Source organism: Pteropus alecto, unplaced genomic scaffold (genome assembly GCF_000325575.1).
Source record: "Pteropus alecto unplaced genomic scaffold, ASM32557v1 scaffold101, whole genome shotgun sequence".
Lineage (NCBI taxonomy): Eukaryota > Metazoa > Chordata > Mammalia > Chiroptera > Pteropodidae > Pteropus > Pteropus alecto.
In genome coordinates this window covers 10,048,744-10,071,995 of record NW_006432945.1, presented here as the reverse complement: position 1 = coordinate 10,071,995, position 23,252 = coordinate 10,048,744, and the positions used below count along the sequence as shown (strand labels likewise).

General features: G+C 34.0%; 1 protein-coding gene across 1 annotated transcript in view; it reads right to left on the bottom strand.

The window, feature by feature from the left end:
* The window catches only part of ACBD6 (acyl-CoA binding domain containing 6), a 133,628-nt gene that overhangs the window by 63,187 nt on the left and 47,189 nt on the right, over positions 1-23,252 (bottom strand). The window contains exons 5-6 of the mRNA XM_006907771.3: positions 10,971-11,076; positions 947-1,036 (exon numbers count right to left, since the gene is read on the bottom strand). Of these exons, the coding sequence (XP_006907833.1) occupies positions 947-1,036; positions 10,971-11,076 (196 nt within the window). The remainder of the gene's footprint in view (positions 1-946; positions 1,037-10,970; positions 11,077-23,252) is intronic.

The window sequence follows — 23,252 nt, the reverse complement described above, 5'->3', positions numbered from 1 at the left end:
ATGAAATCAAAGAAGAAATTACAAGAGGAAAGCTTTGCTGAGAACTAATCTCCGAAAGCCCTCTGACTTGGAAGCGTGTTAGCGGCCCAAACTGACAAAGCCAGAAGCATTCCCTAACTGAGGCTGGATCGCATGTATGAGAACTGTCAACGACAAAGGAGGATCCAGGCGATGGTCCATACGGAGTGGTCAGGTGAATACAAAGGGAACAACGAAAACACTGGCCTGGCATATCGTCCTAACGGTCCATCCTAAAAATCTACATGGGACTTTTACTTTGCATTAAAGTTGATGTTCAGTAAAGAATGTTCTATAAAGTCACACAGGGCAATTTTTGGATTGTTTGGCTTATATTACTTGCCCTACCTCCACCCCTACATGAAACCCACAGGCAAAAACCTCAGGCTGTGCCTCACCTGGGGACATTTCCTTCCAAAATATTCCCTAACAATCCAAACCAAACGAAGGACATGAGTGCATCAACAGTTCTTTTTTTGTTTGTTTGTTTTTTAACTTAGTGGTGGTGGTGGCGCTTGGGGGAAGCAAGGGTTCGAAAGGTGATTTCAAAGTTCGCACAGAAAAATAAACAAGCAAAAATAACAGGAAAAATTCTGTAAGTAGGGTAGGAATCTATCCTAAAAGATATTAAAACATATTTTGAAGCTATAAAACATATTTTAAGCCACTTAAAAAAGCACAGCACAAATAAATGAATGGAAAAACACAACAATGGCATAGAAGAGCAGCCCAGAAATACTCTGAAGGGATATAATAGTGACTGCTTAACTGGGACAAGCTTTCTTTCAGGGGTGATGAACAAGACAGTGGTGATGACTGTGTAACACTGTTCAATGTGTTAATGCCACTGAACTGTACCCTTTACAATGGTTAATACGGTGGATGTAACCGCAAGGTTTTAAAAATGCTCCCTCGTTATCACTCTTACCTGACAGTTAATATCAGCTCTATACTGCAACAAGACCGTGACTAGTTCCTTATGTCCTCGATCACATGCCCAATGGAGTAGAGCTCTGCCCTAAAAACACAGAAAAAGATAAATTAATTTGTTAATCCAGTTGTGGGGCCATATAAAAGACATTACGTTTTAAGAAAGACAAAGTAATATGTAAAATTGTGGTTAATTAGCCTAAGAATGATGTAAAATGCTCTATGGGAAAAGCATGAGACTTTTTGAAATCAGAAATCCTGAGTCCTACCTCTGGGATCTGCTGTGTTCCAGCCCAAAGACTTATTTTGGCCTGATCAGTTTCCTCACGTAGGGAGTGGAAATAAAGATAACACTAACGGCAATAATACCAATATTTGTTGAATGAATGAGTTGTAAGATAATGCTTTGTACATTTTAAAGTACTTCTTTATAAATGTGATAGACAGTTTTCTTAAATTATTATGTTTACTTCTTCTGGATAAATGAGTACTTAAACCTAGGTAGAAATCATAATCTCAAAATGTAGTATATCTAAATTTACTCGAGTTTATTACTTGAAATGTAAGAAAATTTAGTCAGTTTGAAACTAAACATTTCCCTTTAATATCCCAAATTTACATTCTGAAATATCTTAAAAACACCAATGCAGTCTACTTGGCGTCTACCTTCAAATGCTGACTGCAAAAGAGAACGAACAGATGATTGAGTGTAAGGAGACAAGGTACTAAGTATACAACATTAATTTAACCACTGTCTACCAAAAACTCATAGTTACTATCAATTCAACGTGTTAATTCCATTCTCCACCATCGGAAAATCTTTAGTTAATGAAAGAAGCCTACTTGGCCCAACAAATAAACAAAACTCCCAAAGCTAAGAGCTTTTCTGAAGAAATGAGTGATGTTTAGCTTAACACTACTTTTTGAGGGTGGTAGTGATGTTGTCATTTTTAAGGGGTGGAATGTTTTTCCACATTAAGTTGAAATCTAGGCTTTATGTCATTTTAGAAAAGATTTAAGTAGATGTAAGCTGGGACAAAGATGGCTTTAAAGTAAAAAGCACCTTCCAAGAAAGCTTTTCTAAACCCACTTACACTCTTTATCTTTCAGATTCTCCTTAAGCACCTATTAGTTCAACTAATTAAACCAGGATCTATTCTTGAAACAAACAAAAAAACAAAGAGAACATTTTCCTTACAAATTGTTCTTTTCCTTTTCTTTCTTTTGCTCAATTTATTTTTATTTACCTATAAATATGTTTTCCAATAGGCTTACACAGAATCCAAAGAGAAAGGAAGCAGAGAATTAAAAATGTGGGCAAATCATTCATAGTTTGTTGTAGTAGCAGAACTATTTTGCTCAGAGCCCACTAAAAAAATTTTAAAAATAGAGACAATTCTAAAAGCCGAGTAAAAATGCACTGTTGCATAGAGAACAGTTTCCTATGCTAAAATTTCTATAACTCTAATGTGTACTGACCTGATGTTACCAGGGCACTAATTTCAAAACTCTCCTATGAATAATTAATATTCTAATAAGATTCTCAGAACAAATATCAATGTATAAAATATTTTATAGTTCAATGTAACTGTTTCACAGAATTTACATTAAAAGAAGCAGATAAAATTTCAAAGTCTCTATCATTTTTAGTTCTAACTTTAAGAGTATCTTTTATGGCTACTAAGTTAAACTGTTAACAAGAATTACTACAGAGTTAAAATGATGTCTGACATACTTTCACAGGGCACCTATCAGAACTAACTAATAGTTAAGTAAAAAAAATATTAATATATCTAGTACTTTTACCACAAGATGTACAGATAATTTTTACTTCTCCACCAGGTTCCTGATTTCTCCTTGTTTAAGCCACTAGGGTTACATCGATTAATACTAATATATAAATCCTTAGCTGTTTCTATGGGAAAGCAGACAAGCAACACATTTTACTGTTAATGGGTGTTATATTTTAAATTTCTCATCTGTGGTGCCAAAAATATACTTTAGGGGAAACACCTCTGACTGGACCTCAGCAGTGATTTTCACTTTGGATGTATTTTCCAGAAGGGTGGTGCCCACACAGCGATGTTTTAAGGAGGATGATGTGCCCTCAGACATCTCCACTATGCTTTTTAACTCGTTGCTTGACCTGTAATGTAATTAATTTTTGTAACACATTATTTTAATGGTACGCTAATTAACCTTGAATTAGAATGATTTCTCTGACAATGACTTTCTGTAGAAGTGCTGAAGATATCTACAGTAAGACCACCTAATGACTAATATTTTACTTAATACTGCATAGCATTAAGAAGCTCAAAAACAAGAACAGGATTTAAACACACTTGTAAATAAGCATAGGTAAAATAAGTCAGGCCTTGGAATTTTCGCCTTTCAAATGTTTTGTATTTAAATGAACAAAGACCAGTACATCCAGGTGTCTGAATGCAATGCAATGATACTTCTTCAAATTATAAATTATAACGTTCCCACAAACATGCTCTAATTAAAAATTATTAGTTCAAGTAATGACAGACAGTAATTTGCAGAGATGCTATCCTCATAACCATTTATGACAAAATCAGGAAATAAACACCTGTGGTTTCTTTCCTTTCTCTTTGTTAACCATAAACGTACCTGTTTGTGGAAAGGAAAACCATGATTAGGGAGGTGCACATTAAAGCTCTATCTGCTTAAAGACTTTATCCCAATTTGTGAACTATTTCACCTGTTTTCATATGTAACTGTTTTATCTTCTATGAATGACATAGTCTCTTACAAATTTTCAAGTGAAATTTATTTTTGCTGCTATCACTAAAACTAACGATCCTTTGCATCTAGTTTTAACTTTTTATTCTTCTGAAAAAATATCCCAGAAATACTTAGGAAATACGGGGAGAAAGCCAGTATAAAAAGGAATCTTTGTTACGCTATCAGAAGCCCACGAGCACTGTTTAGATAGCTCTGGATAAATTCTGGAATTCAAATACAGTAAAACGCAGCGGAGAAAAGCGTTCTCATCTATTAACCAAGCAAGGGTGCTAATACTGTCCTACCTCAGACAGATGAATGAGTCTAAAGTGCTTTAAAAGTGCAGGGTGGGAGCTCGCCTATTAAGTAGTATTACTTTCATACTGTCTGGAAAATACAGAGTGGGTTTAATATTTTAAATGCTTCTTTGATATCCTTAGTTACTTGTCCTTAAAACGTAGATTTTTTTTTTTTAAACGTAGATTTTCTCTGGGATATCACAAATTAAATAAAAAGAATTTCTATTATAAAACAAGTCTCGATGTTCTCTTGGTATTTTGACAACAGATGCAAAGCACGTACATTATACATACAGTAGACAAAAACATGGCAAAGTTGATATGTTTAAATTTGTAAGAGTTGTCACCTTGCCATTCTAGACAAGATGGCACGGTACAGTACTGTCTAATTATCAAATGGAATACTGCGAACAGGTCGACTTGAATTTCTCTCTGCAAAAAACCTGAGTTTCAATTTACAGTTGTAGTAGAGACTGACTTTAGCTACCATAACCTGTCATAACCCTCTGTCCTCTATCCGATCCCTATCTTCTGCTCTCTGCTGCTGCTACTGCTACAGTAGCTGCCTACAGTGAGGACTCCCCCATGTACGACCACCGGAAACTACAATGCCTCCTCCTTCCTCCTCCTTAATAGTGAACCGACAATGCTGTTTCAAAGACTTAAGGACAGGAGTAGGACTGGGAGGTAGTACATGATCTCGAGATGTACCTAGCATGGAAGCCAGTAGCTTCCTATGGGAAAATTTATTTACTAGTATTGAAAAGAAAACCACAGACAAACATGCGTGATACACATGTAAAATCAGCAACTATTTGATCTCTTTCACTGGTTAAGATCTAAAGAAGAGAGAAATGGTGTTGCTGAGTTATTAGGGAATTAAAAAAAAACAAAAAACCCTTCACAAGCATATACTAAGCCATAATGGTAGTGACTTAAGGTTGAAGGAATAAGGTAGGGAGATATGGTTTCGTCCTGTATAAAATAAGTAATAATAGCAATAATAAGTTTCCATAAAAACAGTTCTGGTCTCCATCATAAGACAATAAATAAATTACAACATATTCCATCATATGAAATATAATGGAAGTATTGATATATATAACAACATGGATGAATGTCAAAAACATTATGCTAAATGAAAGAAGCCTTACACACAAAAGTACATATTATGATTCCATTTATATAAAGTTCTAGAATAGACAAAATCAATCTGTAGTAGAAGAATGATCAGAACAGTGGTTACTTTTATAGAATTAGGAGAAAGAATCACTTGGGAAGGAGCATGAGGGTACTTTCTGGGGGTGAAAGTAAGGTTTATATGTTGATAGGCATTTTGGTTACACAAGTATATGCCTTTGTCAAATTTAATCGAATGTGCACTTAAGATTTGTGCATTTCATTGTATATAATGTTATCTTCAAAGAAAAACCAAATAATACTGAATTAGTTAATGATATGCACAATGAAGCACTGAGAAGCATCGAGAAGTATTTTTGTCTGCAAAATACTCTGATCATCAAAAATGCATCAAAAAATAAGAGACTGATGGATGACTAGAGAGGTAGATAGATATTGAGAAAGCAAGCATAATAAAATATCAGTGGTAGAATCTAGGTGGTAGGGATATAGATATTCATTGTAAAATTCTTCAACTTTTCTGTATGCTTAAAAATTTTCATAATAAAGTGTTAGAAAGAAAACCCCAAATTTGTACACCCATGTTACAAGCATTATTTGCAATAGTCAAAATATGAAAACAACCCAAGTGTCCACGATGGATATTTGGATAAACAAAATGCAGTATATATACACAATGAAATATTATTCAGTTTTAAAAAGGAAATTCTGACACATGCTCTAACATGGATGAACTTTGAAGACATTATACTAAGTGAAGGAGCCAGTCACAAAAGGACAAATATTGTATGATTCTGTTTAAATGAGGTAGTTAGAGTAGTCACATTCATGGAGATAGAATGGTGGCTGCCAAGAGCTGGGGAAGAAAGGGAATGAGAGTTAGTGTTCAATGAGTGCAGAATTTCATTTGGGGAAGATGGAAAAGTTCTGGAAATTAACGGTGGTGATGGTTGTAGAACAAAGTGAATGAATTAAGTGCTATAAAACTATACACTTAAAAATGGTTAAAATGGTAAATTTTATGTGATATATATATTTTACCACAATAAAAACTAAGTTGCCAAAGCTTATAAGATTTTAATTACTTTCACCATTTTTTGATTCTGTATTAAATATGAGTTTCTGATGTAAAGTATTACCATAGGCTTGATTTTTTAAATGGTATTCACCACATTAATGTAGATGAGCATAATTTGACATTCTCAGTTTGAATGAAAAAAGTTCAATTTAACATTTTCATCAACTATACAACCAAAATAACATATACGCAAATGTAAAAAGTTATTTGAGAATATATTTTTTACTTCCTTCCTCAAATCTTAAACAGAAGTATAATTTTAGCCTTAGTATATTGTCTGTGCCTCTTAAACATTTTGCTTGTTAGCAAAAACTAACGGTTTTGCCAGATTTTGCAGCAGTTTCAAAAGACAAAATTATGTAAATTATATTCTGACATGAGCCCTAGATTTAAAACCAAGCAAGAAGAGAAAGAAGTTAAGAGAAAGGTGACCTCCTTCGAAATAACTGAAAGCATCAACAAACATATGGAAAATGGTATAACAATTATACCTTCAAAAAGATAGAAAGGAAAGACTTTAAAGACGTAGCTCAAATGAAAGAGGAATTTGGGAGTGCATTAGATAGGACTCTATGGGAAACCAAAGAACTGTAGGAATACTTTTAAGTGACTGATGATAGACAACTTGCATTGGACTAATGTCATCTCTTTTGTTCAAATATTATTATATTGCTACATTTGTCCTAAAACAAATTTAACTTAATGTAAAGATCTAAAATAATCTTTAATCATCAATAAGCATGTAGTGTCTACTGTATATGGAACTGACTTGAGAAATAACGTGTTTGACAAGAATTATGCAGAATTAATTTGTGTTTGACTACTGATAAGAAATGTTCTGCTCATATCTTAAATATACTTTACAAATTATTTAAATAATTCTTTAATTTTAAAAGATATAGTTTTTGAAAAAACCATAAATATTTGGCATATGTGGGGAGCTATATTAATATGGCTCGATAAAAACTGAACCACCATTTAAAAAAATTAATGGGCTTTTAGATTTTCTCCTTTATATTTCTCTTCATATTCTCTACCTCGCTTTCTAAACAGTTCTGCAAATGTTTAAAAAATGTAATAAAAGTTATAATTTAAATAAAAATATGAGCACATATAATATCATGATGCTATAAACTTGGACCTTAAAACATCTGATATATAGATAGCTTCCTGAATAGTAAGCATAACAAAAATTTTTTTCTATTATGTGACATATAGACAGTGTCCTAATTACTATATTAGAAGGAAACATTGTGTAATTTTCTCAGATTAGAAATATATGCCCTACTCTATCAGTAGTAATAACAACTTGAATAAAAATATATCAGAACTATACTTATATATAATAAAATGTCATTATGAAATATCAGTATTTTATTTAAAAGGCATCTTACACATATGGTCATGTGCTATGATAGTTATAGATTCAAATACATGCATGTCAGGAAATAATTGTGTTCTATTTCAGATATGTGGGAATGCAAATAAATGTAGCTTATCTTTTTGTGACTTTAAATTTCTTCACGTGGTCATAGTAAATTTTAAGTGCAATCAATTTAATTTTTAGTCATCGAAATGCATCTAAAATTCAGTTGAACTTGCTGGATAAACATTTTAAATCAGGTCTTACACCATCCCAAAGAATCCTAGGCAATAGTGAAATATCTCAAGTTCTCATATTGCAGAAATAAACACAAAGAACCAATGTCCTTTCAAGACTGACTGTTACCCAACTTATAGTAGGGAAATGTTTCTTTTTTTCTGATAAAGAGGTTAAAAGTATTTAGCTACCAACTTAACTTTGAGTTTATATACTTTTAGTTCACCATCAAAGCTTACCAAGTTGTTTTATTTGTGAGAGCTTTAAATATCATGAAGCAGTACCATTTATTTTATTTAAGATGTTAAGTTTAATTCTAATTTTAAGCTCTCATCTCCCTCATGTTCTTAAATTAATTCATACAAATCCCCGATTAATAATAAAAGGGCCTGCCATCAGTATTCAAAGCCCAGCCTGAGTTGTCATGGCTGAGAGGGCAGAAATCTGCTTGGAGCAATGAGAGAACCCAACTGAATTCTTGGCGTCTCAGTCTATGAATGTGTAAGCACTTCATCTGTTCATGGAAACTCAATGTTCTGGCAGGCTGGGGGTGAAGGAAGCTGAGTGGTCAACAAACTGGAAGACCCGGGAAGCGAACTACATCAAAGTAACCAAATGACAGAAGTAATACATTTTACAAGTGTTCCTTTCATTTTCACAAAAAAATTGTGTTATTTCAGTGCAAGCTATCTGTATTCTAGACATTTATTTTATCCCTATCACTGCTGTTCAATCATCTCTGCAAAGGTCATATGTGGATCTGGCTTTTAGTACTATTTTTATACATTTGTCCAAACTCACAGACCACTGAGAGTGAACCCGAAGGTAAACTATGGACTTTGGGTCACTATGCTGTCTCAATGTAGGTTTATCCTTGGTAAAAAATGGGCCACTCTGGTAAGTGATGCTCATAACGAAGGAAGCCATTCATGTGTGGGGGTGGGGGTAAATGGGCCATCTCCGTAACTTCCTCTTAATCTGACTGTAATCCTAAAAATGCTCTCAAAAAATTAAGTTAAAAAAAAGAAGTGCCTTCTTTATTCATTTCATTATATTATCATTCTTCATATTATTAAGAATAATCAAGATAGCTAAAATCTATTGAGTGCTTACTATCTGTGTGTTGGCACTGTAAAAGTGCCCATTATACTATACTGCTCCTACTTATTCATTCATTCCATCATTCATTAATTCATCTTTTTTTTCAAGCATTTGGAATATGCTAACAACTCTGACAGAAACATTTTCAAAACATTTACTTTTCTCAAGCAGCTACTGGAGGAAATGCTCCATCAAAACCAGGAAATAAAAGAGAGCTACTGGAAGAGATACTCCATCGAAACAGAAATAAATAATAAAAGATGAAGACCTGGGGTTCAAAAAAACAGAAGAATCCAAGAAAGAGGGGAAGAGAATTCCCAGGCAGTGGTGAAGCGTAATCCCAGGATGACATCCACACAACAGGCCTAGAGAGCAACCAGTCCAGATAAGGACGAAGAAGGAAAGAGGGTTCCAGGAGGGACAGCACTGAAAAACACATGGGATTGATTACTTGATATGTTTGACTGCACTGAGAAGACCTCTGTGGGGCAATTTGAGGAAAGAATGAATGATAGAAACATAGACGCTGATCCACACGGTACAGTCCACAGCTCAGCAGTGAGCGATATTTACAGTCATAATAATATACTCGATTACAATCATGCAATTATTTCATTATTAATTATAATTAATTATGCAATGATAATAATAATAAACATTGATTCAATAGAGAGTCAGTCAGAAAGCTGAAACTAAGAGCTGTTGATATCACTTGCTATGGGGATGGGGAGAGAGGGTTGGGGGTAGAGGAGTAAAATAGCTAAATCCTAATGTAACACAGAAAAAATCAATAATGTCTAAAATTGGAAAATCAAGAGATACAAGTATATTATTAAGGATTATGTAGGTAAACTGCAAAAGAAACAACCAAAAGAATTGAAAAGTTTTCCCTTAAGGGAGCTAGAATCAAATGTGAGAAAGATGCAGGTAAGGGAATAGTTTTTTGTTATAAGATTTTCTTAGAACTCTCTACATGTATTCATTTCATAAAAAATCTTAAATCACAAGCACAAAAATCCACAATAAAATCAAGGGAAACAATCTTGCCTGATTTACTTAAAAAAAAAATCTTTTTTTGAGTGGAAAAGGCAAAAAAAGACCCCTAGTTGGAATCGTAAGACCTGGTTTTATTATTTCACAATCGGGCTTCTGCTTTTCTCTAGCTACATCTTTCTTGGCTCTGTTTGTTTCATTATTTAGGGGAGAACAAACTATTCCTGGTCCCCCTTTACTGTGAAATGACAGGCTTACATTTTCAGCTCCAGACACCACTGACAATACGTAACAGGAAAGCTGTTGCTTAGAGGTGAGGTAATCCTAAGGGCTGACCTGTCTAGAGAGCTCTCAGATAACACATAAGTTGATTATTTATCCGCTCTACGCATTATCTATGACCACTGCATGTCTTCTTCCTAACAACTTTTGGTCCTTTCAATCAGTATTCATCGCATTATCAAAGAATGAGAAAAATGATTAAAAATGAATTAGTAAATTTTGCTTCTTTCTTAACAACTGTAATTCAAGGACAATTTATGCTCAATATGTGAACAGTTTTACTCTCAAAACAAATAAATTTAAGAAGTAATATCTTTTACAAAATAATTTAGTATAGGGTCCCTTTAAATAGTGGACCCTCGTTTAAATAACTGGATTTACCAAAATTTTGGCAGTTTTCTAGAAATATATTTACTGAGCAAAGGACAATATATCTGTTTAAGATATGATAGAAGACACTAAAGCTATGTATAAATATTTTTACATTACCTATAGATTTCACTCATTATGTTAAGTCTTTCCCTTTATCATGATGAGCAAATAGAAGTTATTTGAGTGCTACAAGTTCCACCTAGTAACTTCTAGAACATGGACAGAAATATGATGGATACAGATACAAAAGTATCTTATCTTAACTAGGTGTTACCATCTCTTTAGATTTTCTGATATATCTTAACCACATGGTACTTTGAGTTGTAGTTCATAGACCTGCCATGTATAAAAAAGCATTAGGACAGAAGAAGAAAGTATAAGAAAATAATTAACAGCATGTTTTCCATACCTCTTCATCTCTTATATTCACGTCCACATTTTTCGATTTGATGACTTTGGTTATATGGTCAATGTTGTTTTCCCTGCAGTAATCAAATATATTTTTGTCTTCTTCCCTAATTAGAGTAAAAACAAAAAGTATTTGTGTTACTAGGTAGTATATAAAAGTTGCATATTTTTAATACAATCTGTTTGCTGCTGACAAACATTAGTGGAATCGCTGTTTTTACAAAGAATTTTACATGACCAATAATGAGTTTCCAATAAGACATAAAACACCCAACTCTGAAAAGACTAAAGTTCTTAGCAACTATAATTATAGAAAAAAGCTTCATGGCTTTAACAAGTTCCACTAGCAAACTAATATGACATCTTCAGGAGGTTTTCTCAGTGTTCTTTCTCTCCCCAGTTACTTTTACACACTGACAGGGCACATATTTCCTCTGACTCAGAATTTTCAATTGTAGCGCTGTAGTGAAAAGGTCATTTACTGTTGTCTGTACAGAGGTATCAAAAGATCAGAATACAGCGTACTACTTGTCTTACAAGACAAGAGAATGAGTGGATTGCTACCCAAGTTTCACACATGCGCACACACACGCCACAGTAATTTTCTTAAGGAAAAGATAATGAGAGCATCACAAAATTCAGAAATCCTTCATGAGATAAGAGAAAGGCTGAGAACAAAAACTGGAAAGCATACTACGTACTCGGCACTATTCTTTCAATGTACTATTTAATTTACTCTTATTCAACAACTTCACTTCACAAAGAAACAAGAGAGATTTTATAATCTGCCAAATGGCACTGCATTCACTAAACGTAGGACAAGAGGTAGAAGTCACTCAGATTAACTGATTCTGTACATAGTACATTTTTCTATTATACAAGCTACATCTTGACTAGCCAGCTATAGTCTATTCCAGAAGCTAAAGCAATTCTTAACACAATGAGTTCAAAATAGGATACAGAATCACCTTTGTAATGGCATGTGCATTTTTCTGAGTATATTGTGTGTGCGTGGGGTAGCTTCAGTGAGATTCTCAAAAGGGTAAGTAATTTGGAATGTTAACAATGAAACTGCTTTTACGTGGACTGCATCTTCTGGACAGGCATAAAAGAATGCAATTTGAGTTCTAAAAATGATAACTAGTATGTTTTATAACCTCTGAGGCCATAGCTTCCATTCAACAGAAAAGCACCTGGCCATAGGAATCTTTCTATCTTCAAAGTCAATTTAAATACCTTATACTCTATGAAAAATTATTTCCAGTCAGAGGTAATTAACTTAAAACACACTACTTTGGCCTTAACCATCTAAACTTTCCTTATGCATTTGATGAATTTAATTGAGCACTTACTACATGCAAGGCCAAAATTTTGTTGGTAACAGATAACAAGGATAAGCAAGAAGCTTCGCTTCCAATGCATGTACAGTATAGTTGGAATGATAAAATGTATAAAACATTAATGTAAGGTAAAAATCAGATCTTTAAAAAGAACTAAAAGAGTACAGAGAGACAGCTTGCTTCAAGCTGGAAGAAATGAGGTAGGTGTCCAGGAAGAAATCACGTTGGAAAGGAATGTATGGTCTCTTGAAAAGGTCCATTTTACAGAAGAGGAAATGCTTCTTCCAGATTATTTACTCTGAAAGAAAATAGAGCAGTCCGAAGCCAAAAACCTAGAAAGGAGAAGTCTGATTTTTAAAATTAAGGCTGAATATAGTAGCACTTTAGCTATTTTAAACTATCACAAAAAAATACTTTTTATGAAAAGGTTTTCAGTTTGGGAACAATAGAGATCTATGTTCCTACAATCGAGGAAAAAAGACCCTGTAAGAGGCAGCAACTTCAACTGTGCGAGAAAGAACTGTTTCATTTGAAGTCGTTAAAAAAATACACTACTCACCAATTGTTTTGAATTTGAAAATAATGGGGAGTTGGTGGTGAGGCACAGAAAGAAAAGTAAGGAGGATCCTTGGGATGTAGGTAACTCATACCCAGCAACAAATACGGGTTATTCGTAAATGAGAGGACCTTCTGAATGGTCCCTCTTCCTGAATCCCAAATGTGCATGTATACCTATGCCACAGCAGTAAAGGAGAAAATATAGTACCAACATATTTAAATTTTTATTTTGCTTAATATATGTTCAATATATTTCTAATGTGCACCATTTACATCAATTATTTTGATTTGGTGTATAAATTTTTCGGAGGGCAGGGGGAAATTTTTCATCTGAATACCTGCTTCTGTAATTCATCATTGGTAAATATGTCAGGCAAATAGAGGGATTTATACAATACCTCAGGGTAGAGTATACAAGTAACAAAAAGAATTTCAATAAAATTACCACAAATGTGCCACAAAGTTGAGTGACTAACATAAAAAAAAAAACAACAATTAGGTAATAATACTCTTGGACTTAGTTGTTAAATATAGTTATCTACTCACACTCCAAGTTTTACTATCTTACTTGCCATCAACTAAGCTGTCTTAATACAATGTCACCACCTAGTGGCTAAAATGGAGAGACATGCAGAACAGCATTTTCAACTCCTTTCTTGCCTCCTAACAAGATTATGTACAACATATGAATCAGATTCTTTTTCCCACTTCATTTCTGTAAATAATCTTTCATAGGCAATCTTTCTCTCTTCAATCCTCACTTAAATGAAACAACATATGCAAATGAGTTCAACCATTACCCAAATAGCAGAGCCTTAATAAATGTTAGTCCATGTACATTTTCCCTTTTATCTTCCTTTCTCTAATGATTCTTACCCAGTTATCTTCCTCTCTCTCTTTGCTGAGTGTGAGTGATATAATTATCAAATCATTCTCTGTGGATGAATATGAGTTACATTTGTGATGCCACCCTCAGGGATGTCCCACCTTATCCCTAGCACAAGACAGAATGTCTCTTTGGATTACTCCAAATTTTCTGAAATTGACAGGAAATACATTTAAACATCTGAAGGAAAAAAATCACCAGCTTTAATTTTTTTTTCTTTTTAAGATATGAGGGTATGCCATTATGCAAAAAAGGGGTGGTGTTTAAGTATGGTTGTCTTTCACCAATCATAGGAAGATAGACCTGTGCCCACTTCTAAAACTGCTATCTGTACCACTTTCTACAAGGATTGCATTTTCTCAAAAGGCTATTTCAAATAGTTAGGTTTCATGGGAGGCCACCTATAGTTTATTTGCTACCACCTCATCTACCTCCCAGAATTAAAACAACATTTATGAGACTAGCTCAAATATCTAACTATTTAATAGTATAGTCAATAAATATTTCAATTCGATTCATATATTTGTCAAGCAACTAGCAATCAGATATAAAAATAGTATTCCAATACGTAGACAATGAAAAATTATTTGACTTAACGAAAACACAAAGAAGAGTAAAAGCCAATACCGACACAAATAAAAACAAATGCCACTAATTCCTCAACCAAGGGATGTAAATCTGTGGAGTCTGGGGGCACACAGAGACCTTTAAAGGGATATGTAGGTCTGGAAAATTTTAAGTGACTCAATTTTGTGCTTGACTTCTAAATAAATGTATTCTTTCCTAAACTGATTGACCTGAAAAGGCTCCTGTGGTAAATATTTCATCACCATTTTCCCTTCAACATTCCACCTCTGCTCAATCACTCGCCCCTCTCCCCACCCCAGTTTATAAAGGAAAGGCACACACTTCTTCTTACTATGGTATACTTATAGGAAGTATAACCAAAAAATTTTACAAAGATGTAGCAAATAACTGTTAATTAAAGGTGTTACTCTTTTGCATAAAAATACTGTTTAATATACTAGGAAAAGTCTGGAGGAGAAAAATCAACCCTAGGTTGTTTTGAGATATAAAATCTTCCACCAAATAAAGGGATAATTTCCATGAAAAAATGGTGCTGGGAATTGGGAAGCCTCCTACAACTAAGGTTAGAAAAAAGAAGAGGTGAAAGAAACGAAACAAAAAAACAGACTTGCTGCTGAACTCTGACTCATCCTAATAAAAAATAATATTCGTCTATTAAATAAACTATTTTAAAAAGCCTCATCTATCTCACTGACACATTTTCAATAAAATTTTACTTACGCTTAATAATTATTTAACAAAATTTACAACGTCTATTGACCAACTGTACAGAAATAATTATAATTATAAATGAGAAAAATTTAAGGCTTAAAGCTTTGGATCACAGAAAATTAAAAATTTTAAAAGTCTGATTTATATATGTTTTTGTTACAGAGAATTATGATAGTGATAAGACTACATAAAAATATATTCTTTAAAATAAGATTGTGTGGCAGAACTAGAATAAAAGGGAAAAAAAAGATAAAATTTCTCACTGCTAAACTCGTTCATGTATTTTTAAGCCAAGATCAGAATTTTATTTATTTTAATTAAACTTTTGATTTCAAGACAATTGAAGATTCACATGCAGTTATAAGAAATAATACAGAGACCCTGTGTACCATTTTCCAAGTTTCTCTAAAAGGTAGCATGTATTTTAAAAAATAGATTATCATTTATAGCAATTAGATTCTATTAGATACATCTAAATGAATACTGTTTATTTTAAATTTTTATTATTTACAAAATGTCAGAAATTATGCCCTTTGCAATTATTTATACTTTCAAATAAAATTTTAGACGTTATCTTAAACATATAAAAGGGAACAGTCTTTCAAAATTCTCTTAGGGACTACATCGGCAAAAAGTTTGAGTATCACTGTTCTAACCCGCTATTCCAGAAGTAGGGGTCCGGAGCAAAGAGTAGGCTAACAACCAAGGATGATCAAAGAAAGCATTACAGAAGAGTTGAAATTACAGCCTAGCTTTGAAGGACGAGCTGATGACACAGCTGTGTTACTGAAGGATTCTGAAGAAAAGAAAGGAAAGAAAAGTTATCATCAAAAGGAAGTATTCAGGGGAACCGCAAGCCTTTGGTTATGGCAGGGTGTCAGGAGATAAGGTTGGAGGGATAGGCTGGACAAGCTCATGAAGAACCTTGTCATGCTGCATATGATGTTAAGGAACACATGTAAGGAACGAGTTAGCTGGGGAACAAAAAGCTATCTAACTTCTAAAACCTGGAATAAAGGGTACAAAGATAGACTGCCCTCTTAAACTAAGTAAGCTACTCATGAAAGGAAAAAGACTGTCTCCTAGAGAGCCTCAAAGAGCTACTTGATTCAGACACTAACCTTAACACATCTTAAAAAACAGAAACAAAACAAAGACAACCATCATCAGTAGGAGTTATGGTCAGCAATGAACCAACCATACGGGGAAAAAAGTCAGGGAAGCCAATTTTGAACACTGACCAAAAGAAACAATCTGAGGCAAAAAAAAAAAAAAAAGCATTCTGAGGAATTTTTCTCCATTGGGAGACCAAGAGGCCTCATTAGGACGTTGGCTAAAGCAGCTCTCAAAATGATTCACCTTCTCACTCTCTTGACATGTTCACCAATGGTCATCTAATTTGTCTTTCTGAGTTCCTCGATACTCAGAGAGGGCGCCCAGGGCACCTAAGTACTTGGGTCGCTACAAAGATACACCCCTATGGTAAATATATAATATAAGCCTTTTAGTTTACGCCTCAATTTCAGATGAATTTTACGATTGCTACTCTGTCTCCGAGAATCTGCTCTATGGATCTTTTTTCTAGATCTCTGAGATTGAAGAATGGACTCTGATCTGTGTGGTAAATTCACCAAAAAGCCACTCTATGAAGCTCCTTAGGGACCAATCTTTCTAGGATGAAAGCCTGAACACTGTCTTACAAAATTCACTAGTACTGCTGGTGATTATGATTTCTTTGTAGGAATTTAAGTTCCTAATTTATTTGTTGGATGTATGGCCAGAAGTTGTCAATCTGAAAGGTAAAGGACTACTATTCTGTCCAAATATGATGACAGGAAATGTCACCTCACTGATCTCATTTGACTGTGATTTCCGACATCCTATCGTGTGTGCCAAATACAAAGCCCAAAGTCTAATGCTGATTCTTTTAAATATTATAATTTATACTTAACTATAAATTATAATATATAAATATTGTAATATATAAGGATTATATATAATATTTATATATAATCTTTGATATGATGAAACCATCAATATTTTATAGGTGAGATAAAATGTCTACATAGAAATGAAAATACTCTCTGTATTTTAAAAAAGCATATTTTAATTTACAAATATGAAAAAATTATACAGGTGTATTTTAATTTTACTTACAGCTGCTTCTCTCCCTGAAAGAAAGAATCTGTTCTTACTTAAAGGTTTTTAGCAAAGCTGGTATAAGGCTTATCTGGAAGGACAAAATAGGTAAAGTCAACCTCTAATTCAGAGATTAAATAGTAGTCATAGCTGTCATATTCAGCACATTAAAAAAACCCCACTTTTAATTAATATCTAATTCAAATTTTAGATGCTAATTGTACCTGTAAAACACTGTTTCTGAGTCTCATTCTCACCAAAGACCATAAATGAGAGTCCATACTCTGATCCTCAGGTAAAATCTTTCAACTAGTTCTGTGTCTCCCTTCCAAAACACCTTGATCCTAAGGCCTAGAGCAGGCAAAACACTTGGGCACTAACTATGCTTATGATGCCGAGCACTCAGATCCAGGCGCTTAGGAAAGTATGTTTTTGTTGTTTGTTCTGTTGTTCTTAAAATAATTCTTGAAATCCTAGATGGCAAATAACATTCAGAAATTGTTAAGTTGCCATATTTCACTGAATCTAAAACATAATTTTTCATATTTTTATATCTCTGATAGATCTTATAATGTATAGCATCTTACAATTGATTAGTGCCATTTTTTTTCTTAATGGTACTTAAATAATGGTGTTTTAAGACCAATGGTGCTTTAGAGTCAATGAAGTGATAGAGTAGGTTCAAAATACCCAGTGCTAAGTGGACAAATGAACAATGAACGAATTCATATATACGGAATCACAATCCTCCCACCCAGAACGCTACTAGATCTGCAACTGGTTTCAGACAGTTATATTTAAGAAATAACCAGTTAGTTCTTCCTCTTCCTGTTGTGTGGTTATGGCAACATCTTTCAGCAAATAATAACTATTTTATGAGACTGGGGCAGCGTACCTAGTTCTAACACTAGAAAATTCTAAAAGCCTCAAATAAAAAGTCCTATTTGTTTTCTTAGTTATGTTGTTAATATGCTGTTAACATATTTTTCTCTCATTCTATCAAGCAAGTAATGACAAAGGAAAGATCGATGTCCCTGGTACTTCTTGTAGATAACTCTTTATACTGGAAAAGTTATTTCACCATGATTTATAAAGACACCAGTTACCGAAAATGCATTTTCACCTCTTAAAACCTGCTTAACTCTAAAAAAGTTGGTTGAAAATTTCTGATACTCAAAATGCCTACAATAAAAAAACATAGTTCGATTCTGATCAATTCCTGCAAAACCAGTGGCCACATCAGAAAAATCTATAGAATCCCTTGGCTAACAGGCTCTGCAGAGCTGAGTTACAGTCTTAACCATTAAGGTAAGTCTAAAATCAATAAAAACAATTAATCCAAGAAAACATCATCATCAGTATATTGATAAATGGAAAGACTATAGTCTCTAATTTAACCAGTAGAGCACATTTAAAAAAAAAAAAAAAAACACTAAATGGAAAAGAGATTTAATTTAAAAATTTAGACTGAAAATATTTACTATATTAATATAATAAGAATTGTCAAATTCAATTTCATTAATTGGAGATTACAAGGACTCGTCAAACATTTCTGGAGCATGATAGTGTAGCAATTAAGAGCAGAGTTACTAACCATGTGACCTTGGGCAAGTAACCTAAGCTCTCTGGGTCTCAGTTTCCTCAACTTTAAAACAGAGATTTAATAATACCTATATCTCACAGGATCATTCTGAAGGTTAAATGAAACAATACACATAACACATGTCGTATGGTTACTAGCATATAAGAAGTGGTCAATAAATGTTAGCTAACATTATTATTACCTTAAGATTTTAGCATAGGTTGTAAACTGGGGTCAATTCTCATATATCCTTACATGATACTGTCAATCAACTCATCTAACAAATATTAATCCAACCTTTGAGGGAATAAAAAAAAGCCAAGGCTGGAGCAGAGTGAACAAAGGAGCAGTGGGGAAGAGAAAACTGGTATTAGATGAGATGCGTAAGACATCTTAAGGATTTTAAAATTTTATCCTAAGTGCTACGGGAAATCATTAAAAGGATTTATTTAAGTAAGAGGATGATGAGGTCTGAGTTAGAAATCTGGGGAAGAGACAGCATCAGAAGGAAGGAGTCTAGTTCTCAAACCGTTCTGTGGTCCAGGACAAGAGATGACTGTTTAAAAGTAGTGATGATAATGCAAAAGGCGTTGATACTGGTGATGATGACAAAGAAGGTGAATGTATATTATTTCAGAATTTGAAGAAACAATTTCCGATATGTTAGGGGATGAAAGAGTAGACCAATATGACACAGAGACGTAGGAACAATACGCCCATAACAATATGCGTCTTTATACAAGCACACACACACACACACACATTTGCACATTAAACTTTGTAAACAAGTCTAAGTGCCTAGGCACTTCACAGGTACCACATAGAGATAACAATATAAGAGAGAAGGAAAAGATTATAAGAAAGGGTAGACAGAAAGAGAGAACAAAGTAGAGAAAAGGAAGCGGGGAAGAAAAGGGAGAGAGGAAGAGAAGATGATAGGTTTAGTTGATGAATGACCTCTTGTTCGAAAAGGGCAGTTGATATGCAAACAGGTGGATTTGCCTATATGGCTGGTTGGCATCATGCCACTGAGGACACAGGAGCTAAATAAAGCACATAAGAAAAGGGTGACTATGAGAGCCAGGAGATTCTTACGACAGTTACTGTTTATGTCAAGACCCACTTGTCCCAAGGGACCCATTTTCACATAATCTATAATTATCTCTTTGCTTTAATCGCCTTGTCATTCCTGAGGCTCTCATGGGCACTGGAAGAGGAAAAGCTCATTAACTAATCCTTTTTCTCCTCTCTCCAGCCACCCATGGCTTTTAATTGCTTGGTGTGTTATTATCTAGGAGTGCAACTGGGATCATTTTCATAAGAAAGGGAGGTAGAGAGGAGGAAGGGAGCCATGAGTCCCTGAGGTATGCACCACAGACAAACCTTTGCTTTCTCAATTATTTATGCCAGCTGAGGTTTTACAGGCTGAATAAATCCATAACTCAAGTTCATTCTGAGCAGTCAGATTCTCATGGGGGAGTTTCCCACTTGCCTATCCACACTTCTGTAGTCCTCAAAGAACAACCAGAATGTAACAAGACATATGTCATCCAATTTATCACCTATCACCAAAGTGTTAACACAATGTTGATCATGGGCAACACGGTGAAACAGGGACGGATGTCACTATGACCAGCCACAGAGATGGAAGGAAGCAGGATAATCTTTTTGGTGCTCAGGGCAGTGAGTGGTTTTAACGGGACAGTAGTATCCCAGAATGACTTAGCCCATTGAAAGCATAAAAATCCAAATATTTTCAATTTTTAAAATACAAACTATGTAAATAACATACTATTGAAGCCTCAGAGTCTTAACACAGATTTGTTAAAAATGGGTTTCTCTCTAAAAATGTGAAGCTTTGAATAAATAACTAAATGGAATTTTATACCTCTTGATTTTATAAATCACAATAAAACAATATCCGTTGCAGTTTTTTCCTATAATCACACCTCTTTCAGGATAATTTTAGAGTAGTATTTGTGTAAGTGGCAGGCTTTTATGCTACTTTCATTTCAGTTCATATTTTCACCAAAAATACAAAATTAAAGCATAAAATAATTACTTTTATTTTACTTTTTTATACTTATAGTCTTCCATCTTATAATCAGAACTATAGAGCAGTCGATGAAAAGATATTTCTAAAATATTTTCAAAATCCATTATTGTTTAAAAATTTTAACTTTATAAGTCAATGATGAAAGAATCTGTTTAAAATTCTACAGGCTTTTGTGTCTGACCACAGCAGTGACCTCTGGTATTTTCTGCCAAAACAGTTCATTTGTCTCATAGAACAACTAATCAATTCCAGAGCCCATCAATCATTTTAGTTGTATACTGGTCTAGTCTTGCTCAGAGAAGGTCCAGATGGCCGCCTATGTAAGTGGGATTAATAAAATTCTGATAGATTTACATAGCATCAAACTACAAAATATACAGGGAAGATCAAATCTTACTGCAAGGTGGGATGGATATGTACATGCTTCATTTATTATATTTTTAATTCTTGCCCTAATTCTCAATTTATGTGTCAACGTCTAGCTAAAATCCTTTATGTATACAAGTCACTGAAAGTGATTTCTTGTTAAGTGAGTCAGTCTTTGGAGTACAGAACCAATGGACTCTTCGCAAAGCCCTACGATTATCACCCAGAGCCTTTTCTGTCAGTCTGCACTATACAGGAAGCAAGTGATCTCCAGACCAGAGTAACTGTGAGTTACGGGATTCCTCACTCTCTTGCTTCTGTAGTTCCAAACACAGGTCTAACAGCATTGGCTCTCCCTTCCCTGTTTTCTATTTTCTTCTGTAAAAGCAAACAGCCTGTACCTAATTCAAACCAGACTGAGGTGTGATTTTTTGATCCTCACGTAACCCTTACGTCCTGGGTCTAAAATGAATAAAAGCTAACAGTGACATAGTAACTTATTGTGTCAGATACTGATCTAGGATGCCTTTGTGTATGCATCCCTATAATTTATGTAAGTGCTAGATGTGAAAGGTACTAGAGTTAACCCCATTTTACAGATAAATAGCTTCTCTAAGGTCACAGAGCTAATATGTGGTAGAACCAACGTTTGAATGCTGGCAGTTTGGGTCCGTACTTTTTGGTACTTAATTAACCTCCCACTATATTCCCTCCATTATACTACAGAACAATTAACTAGCTTCAGATTGAGAAACTGGTGTCGGGGCTCCAGAATGGTAACACAGAGATCTGTAACTATGGCATTATATTGTCATTTTCTGTTACAGAGTGGAAAGAAAGGTCAGAACCAAAACAGGCAGGGAGCAAGCTCAACATTGGCCCCAATGGTCCTTGGCTCAAAAACATTTACAATAAAACTAAAATGGATCCTTATCTTATCATCTACGGTGCACATTAGTCAGGAAAACTGCCACAACAATGGAGCCCAAGCCTTACCAAATGGGCTTATTAGATACTGGTTTTCCTGATCTTTAAAACTGTGAAAAATAATTAGAGGTTTATATGTAAAAGTTTCCAAAATACATTTTTTATGTTTTTAAAAGCAATGATTCTATACAAGAAAACTTTTCCTTTCATTCAAGTTTACCATTAGAGTTTCTGAAACTCTAAAACTGTCACTTTCATCTCAGACGAACAAAATTCTGCCAGGAAACTGCATTTAGCCTCAGCACAACTTTCTCTTGGAAAAAATAAAACACCAGATATTATATTTCACCAAAGTACAAGCAAAATTTGACTACCTAAACTTGAACAAATAGCCTGTTTTCAATGTTGCAACAGCATATTTTTTCTTCTTTAAAATTATTGGGGTGACACTGGTTAATAAAATCAAATGGGTTTCAAGTGTACAATTCAATTATACGTCCTATGTATGCTGCATTGTGGGTTCACCACCCAAAGCTGGATTTCCTTTCGCCACACAATAGTGACTACATCTGGGCCTTCACTGGAGTAATCCAACATTTCAGTATAGAATAATTTTTTATCGTGATCTAGTTTGTTATGCTGGAATTCTGTTCAATTATAAAATGAATTCTCTAATATGAGAAATTACTAGGAACTATAATTTCTGATTTGCTGTAGTAACAGAATTACTGTTTATAATAGTAAAAAAGCTTTCACTGGCTCTCCCATATTCATGTTTCTTTTTTTAAAATTAATTAATTAATTTTTTTTATGGTGACATTGGTTAATGAAATCCAGTAAGTTTCAGCTGTACACTTTAACAGTAAGGCATTCACACACACACACACATCTACATATACATATATATTTTTACACTGTGTGTTCACCTCCTGTAGTTAGATTTCTTTCTGTCGCATTCCTACTGTTTCATACTTTAACAGTATGTTCCAGAATACAAAGATTTAGACCATCTTATAAGAAGACTAATATTTAGACGACCTAAGGAAACAAAATCAAGACTAACCAGTTTTGCCCATAGCAGAGGTTCATATTTCATTCGATTAACCAATAATGTTTATTAAACATACATG